This window comes from Benincasa hispida, chromosome 2 (genome assembly GCF_009727055.1).
Source record: "Benincasa hispida cultivar B227 chromosome 2, ASM972705v1, whole genome shotgun sequence".
NCBI classification, from domain to species: domain Eukaryota; kingdom Viridiplantae; phylum Streptophyta; class Magnoliopsida; order Cucurbitales; family Cucurbitaceae; genus Benincasa; species Benincasa hispida.
The window spans coordinates 7200675-7209121 of NC_052350.1; the positions used below are offsets into that span (position 1 = coordinate 7200675).

The following is an 8447-nucleotide window of genomic DNA, read 5'->3' on the forward strand; positions in this document are numbered from 1 at the left end:
TTAAAACTAAAATGAACTAAAGTTTTAAAAACCAACTCGTTAAGACATCAATATACAAATTGACCTAGGCTTTCTATGGCAATTGAACAAAATGATTATAAACTTAATAAAGAGAGTTATGGAAATGAAAGAACACTGAATCTATTACATAAATGTTCACATCCAATAAAGGCTGTGGAAGATAAGAGGAAGAAAATCCAAACCACATATACAATAGAAGGCCCCAAATACCACACCGTATTATCAGAGAGAGAGAGATACTTAAAACGACGCGACACAGACACACAACAGAGACATTAGTGATTCCTTTCACAAAGGTTGACAAAAATTAATGGTAGATACAGAAAAACAAGGGAAATTTTGCCCCCTTTTCCCCCTTCTTTCATAATATTGCAACAACCACCACCCATTTTATCCAACTTGGATATTCTTTCCTTCAAACTAAAAGCAAAACCCACAATAGACCAGACCCACCAAAATACAGTCATTTCTAACAGAGAATAGTGTGTCATTATTTTCAGTCAGTACCATCTACCGACAGCAACAGCAAATCATCAAGAATCTAGATTACATAGATGCCATCAAAAAACATGAAGCAATCCATTTTTTTAGGATCAGATTCAGTCATTTAATAACTTCCGTCGTCTCTAAGCCCCATTTTTCTCTAATTGTTAATAACTTCTTCCTCTCAGATCCGTAAATTTTCATTAAGCTGCACTTATGATGGCATCACCATTATTGAAACTTGGTATGGATTGGAAAGTTGAATGTCTTGATGAAGCATCTATCTGGTCAGATGTTAAGGAAAGGCGAAGAGATAAAGTTGATGATGACGATGACGACTCCATTGTTGAGGTTGGAATTTGATTAGAGGAAAAGATCGAATCCGCAAGACCGAGCTTTAGTGATCCATCATTTTCTGTGTTTATTTCTCTAGGACCACACTTTCCCATTAGATTCTTGGTTGGAGTGGCTAATGGTGTTGGCCCAAACGAAAGTGGCAAAGTTTGTACTATTGGGATTACATTGTTATTAGAAATTTCAGGTAAGGTTGATGGCGTAAAGGAATGGGATTGAGAGGGAATTTCTTGAGGCTGCACCGACTCTTCAACCATTGGAGCAGCCGTGACCTAACAACAGCAAAGGAAAAGAAAAAAAAAAAAATCAGAGTTTATCTTGAAATTCAAACTTTTTGGGGTTAGTGAGAGACAGATAGAGATTTTGAGTTTCATAAGTCAAGCCTTTCAATGGTCAAATAAACAGCAGAAGCTAGAAAAATCTAAATGATTTAAGCAATTTGGTCTTTTAAAGGTCAACCTCTGCCTAAGAAAATGCAAGACTAAAATAGAACCTAGATCCATCATCATAAAGAGTAATTCGTCATGCATTACATCAACCAACAAGCTAATTAGTTAAGTAATCCAGCCAGTTGAGTTCTAATCAACAACCACGTTAAAACTTGATCGTTGAAAAATTAGGGACTAGGATTCTTATACCAGTAATCAGATTCAAAAATCAAACAAATGGCATATAGTTATTGGATAGTAAGTATTAGTGAGTTACAGTGTCCGTCGTGATATCGAAAAGACTAGATCTACGGCGACGGCGGTTTAGATTGCTCCGGCGAAGAAAGTACTTCTGAGCGTGGCTAGCGACCTGAGTTGGGGTGCGAGTCTTAACAAAGTTCCTAGAGATTCCTCTCCAATCCCCCTTCCCTACTTGTTGTAGTCCAATTAAAAACAGCTTGTGTTCTTCCTCAGTCCAAGGCACACCTATTTTTCACCCACACAAGAAATTTGTCAACACAAACACAGAAATTCAAAAGGCAAACTCCAGTTTCTTTTCGTACGTTCCGATCATAAGACAGAGCTACTCTACTACAATTAAACAGATCGGAAAATTGAATCTAAAAAAACAAGAGGAATCAGGGGAAAAAAAGAACCAGAAACTAGAGGAGATTAAAACGAATCAATAAGAGAGACAGAAATCGAAGGCGATCGGAGATCCGATGCCCATCGAACCTCGCTTGCGCTCACGTTCGCGGTTCCCCCGAGCGTTGGGAACAGCATCATCCGCAGAGGCATAACCAGCGGCAACATCGTCTTTGTTATTGACGGAAACGAGGTCGTTCTTGTTGTCGTTTGCGATTATATCGGCAGCGTCGTGAGGTTGTTCATACTGCGACAGATTGTTCAGACTGACGCTCTTCCTCATCGAATCCACCACCACTCTGACACCAAACAACATGATCTCACCTGGACCACCGCCACCGGTCTCAGCGGCGGCGGATTCGTTGACGGCGGCAGTGGTGCTCCGCATGATCAGATGAAGACGACGGCAACGGAGAAAGGGTTTGGAAAAGCATACAAGTGGAGAGGGAAACGTGGCTGATATGGAAGAGGAAGGATATTGCAGAGAGAAGCATGTGTGTATATATAGAAGAAGGAGAACAAAATGATGACACGCGCGGCACGTGGAGGTCGGTGCAGACACGCCTCAGGATAAAACGTGGTAATTTTATTTTTATATATTTCTCGGGTTAATCAGAGTCAATTTTTCTCCTTTAATTATAAATTCTATTCCGTCCAATTTTAAAATAATTTATTGACTTCTTAACTTATGATGGTCTAAATACTTTGCCATACCTTACCTCAAAATAAATAAATAATAATAATAAAAAAATAAAAAATAAAATTATATCGTTGGTTTTATTATTTTGGTCCTTATTTTATTAAAATGTTTATTTTTATCTATGTACTTTTATTTTGTTATTTTAGTCTCTATACATTTAAAATTTTTATTTTATTCATTGTAGGACGAAAATAAATATTTTGAAAGAATATAGACTAAAATTTAGTAAAATTAAAGATATAAGGATTAAAATTAATCTTTTATAAGTAAACCGATGTTAGACTCACTATATTAGTCAAGTCAATATGAAGATGACTTTACAGTAATTAATATGGGTTTCGTGTTCCACATTTACTGTGCTAAACAAAAATGTGCCATAAATTAGTTAACACTATACTCAAATTTGCAAGTAGTGTTACTATTATTTTGAACTAAATTTTGTTTATAATATTATTTTCGTATTTGTGCTAACCTAACTTTTTTATTTATTAATTAATATCAACAGAGTTCATTCAGTTAAAAATATATTATAACTTTGATCAAATGTTCAAAGTTGGAATCCACGTGTCACACTGGTTCAAAGAAATAAAATCCATATTTAACATATTATTTAACTCAAATAAAGTAATTGATATAAGGTAGAAAATAGTAAAATGGATTATAAAGATGGGGAGGGAGGGCGAACACGTGCCATAGAATATACAGAAAATAGAGAAATTAAAAGAAGCGGTAAGCGTCATCAAGTTAGATGTTTATTTAATTATAAAGAAATTAATTTATTTTAGTATTAATGTCAATTGGTATCTATTTTTATAACTTTCAATATCAATTCCCACATTTTAATCATTTTTTTAGTACTAACAAATTATGTAAATGAAGTTTCTAAGTTCACTCTTCTTATAATTTAATTTACTAATTTCAAAGGTATTTTTTTTCAATTATGATAATAATATACGAGGTTAATAACGGATATCAAATATAATTATTGGAGTGTTAGCTTCACCTTGTATTAATGTGGTCAGTTATTATTTTTCAGTAAGATTAACATAATTAATAAGAACCATGGACGAGTTTGAATTTAATTCAAAAGGTATGATTTAACGTAAAAAAAAGGTGTTAAAAATACTTTCAATTTTACAATCGTTGTAGACAATTTGATCTTTATTAGTGTCCAAATTTCCCAATTTTGACGGTAGAGGTCTAAAATAGATACCTAAAATCCAAGTATGATCCAACGAGTTCGAGAATGACATGATTTTTTTTAACAAAAAAAAAAAAAATGAACGAAAAGAAATCTATAATACAACTTAACAACTTTTTATTGGCAAGCATGAACATAAGTCAACTGATTTAGGCTTGCATATGGTTCAATACATAATAATATAACTAAAACTTTTAGAAGTATAGGAATATTTGGTCTAATTCATAATAATAAACGTCTAGTATTAGATAAAATAAAAACTGTTAAACCAAACATAATTCAATGGACATATAATATGTGATAACGATAAAAAACGATGTGATTTAAATCCTTATAAATCAAAATCATCAAACTTAAAAATAATAACAGTAGGTCAAATTACAAATTCGTTAAAATTTCTGCACCATTCTAACTTATTGTTTTTCTCTAAAATTGTACTCTTTCTCTAATTGTGTTTCTCTCTCTTAATACTTTATTCTTTCCTTACTAAATATTTGTCTCCTTGATTTTTTTTTTCAATTGTCATTCTCTTCTTAATTTTTTTTTACACCTTTTCAATATATCATCAAAATTTAGATTGATTTATTATATACTAACAAACTTTTTTTTCCAATATTTCAATACTATTATCAAAATATACTTGAGAATATCAAGATGAAGTTCAATAAATAGGAAGGACAACTCAAAATATATTATAAATCGAACATAACTCAATGGACATATAATATGGGACAACGATAAAAAAAAATTATGTGATTTAGATCCTAAAAAATCAAAATTATCAAACTTAAAAGATAATAACAATGGGTCAAATTACAAATTCATTCAAATTTATGTATCATTCACTTCTTTTCTTTCTAAAATTATACTCTTTTTCTAACTGTGTTTCTCTCTTAATAATTTATTCTTTCCTTATCAAATATTTCTCTCTAAAACTTTTTTTATTGTGTCATTTTCTTATTAACTTTTTTTTTTATTTTTTTATTTTTCCATCAAATTTAAACTGATTTACTACATTTCAACAAACTTTTTTCCCCAATGTTCCAATATTAATCTCAAAATATACTTGAAAAGATCAAGATGAAATTTAATAAATAGGAAGGATACATGGCAAATATTTTTTTTCCACGGGCTATATAACAATATCAAGTTAGAGAAATTGGTGAAGGGTATAAAATTTTGGAGAGAAGTTAAAAGAACGTACATGAAAAAATTGTATGGATTTTCTTCCACTCCAAAGAACTTCAAAAAAAACCTGAAAACTATTTTAAATAATGTAAAAATAATGAGTCATTATATAATACCACCACACAATTTTGATACTTCATAACAAAGCACATATGTTAGAATTCTTAAGTCATAAACAATTAGACAAAAATGAAACTAAACATAAAAAAGGAAGAGGTTCATGAAAACAACATGCGAAAATGCATCAATGAATCAATCATTCCAGTTGATTTAGTTTGCATTTTTTTTATATAGACACTTATGATATTTTTTTTTTCAAATTTTATGGTCTTTCAAAATTTTATATAATTTTTACAACTTTATACATAGATGGTAACTCATACACAAATGAATGCACCGATTCAATGTGTAACCACCTCCATCGAACAAGTACTTCCCATCAATATCAAGTGTACACTTAAAAAAACATTTACATTCGAACAGTCACGTCCCATTAATAAAGAATAAAATAAATATGTTCAAATAATGCAGGGACAAAAAAAATTCAAGATTCTCTACTTATAACTCATTTTATATATAGTATAGATAGATGTATTTTTATTAGTTAAATAAACTACTTTATTTAAAAATCTGCAATTCTCAAAATAATTGATTTTAAACCCAAAAAATAGCGGTAAATAATACAAATCATATAAGAATCTCAGTATGTTACATCTTACATTATATAGATCCAAAAATGAAAAATGTTTAATTTTCGATATAATAACTAAATTTAAAATGGTACTATCATTATTAGACAAATTTACCTGGAATCTTTTTTATTATTTTTTATTATTATTATTATTATTTTTTTGGGTTACAGATGAAACACTAAAAATTACATTATTTAGAATCCACTACAAGAAGATATTTTTTTTCATAACAACTGTAAGGTCGTAAAAAACAAAAGACAAACGTCACTTGTTATATTTATGTATATATGGAGATGCAAGTTGTGATTGAAATGGGGAAAAATATCTTGCATACAAATCAAAATTAGTCAAATCGATTCGATTAATCAATTTGAGGTAGAATTTTTTTTTTTTTGTATGTTCAATCTTTTATAATTGAAGTTTAAAAATTTTAAAAAAAGGGGTCAATTCTGATGGATTTAAGTGAGTTAAATTACAAATTTGGTCTTCGTAATTTATAAAATGTTAAATTTGGACTCCTGTAGTTATAAAAGTAGAATTCAACACTTATTACAAAAAATGGTAGAATTCGATCCTAATTATGTTGTGGGTGTCAAGTCCACTTGTTGCACAAGTAAGACTTTATTTTAAATTTGTATTTTATGAGTCCAATTGAGTTAATTTTTTTGGGTTGATCTATCTTGAGAGGCCCAGGTTTTCTTTTATGTGATACGAGGATGTCTTAAGGGAAAAAAGGGTGAAAAAGAGGCAGAAAATGAGAGAAAGATAGTAGTTCGGTTTTTCAATGATAGTTTCCACAAAGTTGTCAATTGAGAGTTTGCACCATTGGATTGTACTGAAATTTAGTCAGTCTGTCGAGACACATAAGTTCTTACTGAAATTTAGTCAGTCTGTCGAGACACATAAATTCTCTTTTTGAACGGTTGTATCATTGTTTGGAGCTCTCATTTGTCCGTAATTGCTATCGAACAGAACCTGTAAAATTGGGTGATTTTCATTCTTTTTTATCTCTCAAGTGTTGATCTTTTATGTATGATAGTATTAGTGGGTAGAGAATTTTTGTATGACTGATTTGAGTTCTTTTTCTCTTAATTTTATCATAATAAAAGAAGTTGACAAGGGTAGATACCTCACAAGTTCCATGGTTTTTAATCTTCACATCGAAGTATTGACCATTGTTTGGTTGATTGCTTGTAATTATTTGATGATTTATTTGTGGTGTTTTGAAGAACAGTTATTTAGTTGATTTTTTTTGGAGGAGAACCTAGTGGGTTGTTATTATATTGTTTGGATCCTATCAGTTGGTATTAGAGCGGGTTTTTTGTTTAATCATTGTTATGGAGTCTACTAGTAATGGTGGAAGTATTTCAATGCTAAAGTTGTCATCAATCAATTATTCCATTTGGAGACCGATGATGGAGGATTTTTCATATTGCAAAGATTTATTTGATCCAATTGAAACAACCACAAAAGCAGATGGCAAAATTTCTAAACTCGTAAAACTAGAGAAAATGGAAGAAAAAGTTGGGAAAAGTTAAAGAGAAAAACTTTGGTGACTATTAGGCAGTGGGTTGATATTAGCATTTTCAACCATGTGTCTAAAGAGTCCAACCCATATGAGTTGTGGAAGAAATTAGAAGGCCTTTATGAAAGGAAAACTGTGCATAACAAAGCTTTTTTAAGTAAGCAACTTGTTAATTTGAAATTGAAGGGCGAGAAGTCTATTTCTGAGCATTTGAATGTCTTTCAGGATATTATTAATAAGCTGACTACTATGAAGTAGAGGTATTCAAATAATCCGACAACCCGAGCAACCTGAACTATCCGATCCAAAATATAAGGGTTAGGTTGGCTAAAAAAAATTTGAGTTGACCAATCCAACTCGAATTATATATATATATATCTTTATTTGAAATTTGATTATTTTGTATCGATTAATTTGTGAATCTTTTTAATTATTTTTTAAAAAATTGTTATGATATTTGTCTTTGTTTAAAGTTTGCAATAAATATCATAGATATTTGATATTTAACATTTGAATTTTATGAGATTTTAGTTATTGGTCATGCGTTGTATATAAATTTACTTATTTTTAATTAAAAAAGAAAAAATAAGTTATGACGTGATAACCCAATCCAACTCAACTCGAATTTTAAGGGTTGAGTTAGAGACTTTATTTGGGTCATTTGGGTTGCCAATCCAATCAATCTGAATTTTTGGGTTGGTCCTAAAAATACCCTCAACCCAACCTAACCCAACCCATGTACACCCCTACTATGAAGATCGATTTTGGTGATGAATTGTAGGCTTTATTCTTGTTGAGTTCTTTGTTGGAGAGTTGGGAAATCTTGGTTGTGACTATTAGTAACTCTGCTCCATAAGATATTTTGTCTTTGGATGTTATCAAACAAAGCATGTTTAATGAAGAGGTAAGAAGAAAGGAGATGGGAGTTGATAATTCACATGCTCTTGTTGAGAATCGTAGAAGAAACAAGAGTAAGAGATTTAAAGACCGTAGTAACTCAAAAGGGAGGTCCAAGTCTAGAGACAAAGAGATTAGGACATGTCATTATTGTAACAAGTCTGACCATATAAAAATATTTTGCTATTGTTGGAAGGAAGAACAAAGTAAGAAGCAATACTCACAAAAAGAGGAAGATGATAAAAAAATTGTAGCAATTATTTCTCATAGTGATAATGTTGTCACCTTAATTTGTGCAACTAGTGAGTGTCAT

General features: G+C 30.8%; 1 protein-coding gene across 1 annotated transcript; it reads right to left on the bottom strand.

Annotated features, from left to right (window-relative positions):
- Positions 1-125: 125 nt before the first annotated feature.
- Positions 126-2413, bottom strand: LOC120070556 (transcription factor MYB1R1-like). The gene is made up of 3 exons (XM_039022349.1): positions 2022-2413; positions 1564-1772; positions 126-1130 (listed from the first exon to the last, which is right to left on the bottom strand). Exons 1-3 carry the CDS (start codon positions 2317-2319, stop codon positions 708-710), a joined length of 930 nt encoding a protein of 309 aa, XP_038878277.1. The 5' UTR covers positions 2320-2413; the 3' UTR covers positions 126-707.
- Between the last annotated feature and the right edge of the window lie 6034 nt (positions 2414-8447).

What these genes read in the sequence shown, in the direction of transcription:
- LOC120070556 (XM_039022349.1), bottom strand. Translation starts at nt 2,319, where the DNA reads ATGCGGAGCACCACTGCCGCCGTCAACGAATCCGCCGCCGCTGAGACC. An exon ending in CGAACGTGAGCGCAAGCGAG is followed by an intron (nt 1,773 to 2,021) that starts GTTCGATGGGCA and finishes GGTGAAAAATAG; the next exon opens with GTGTGCCTTGGACTGAGGAA. An exon ending in TCGATATCACGACGGACACT is followed by an intron (nt 1,131 to 1,563) that starts GTAACTCACTAA and finishes TGCTGTTGTTAG; the next exon opens with GTCACGGCTGCTCCAATGGT.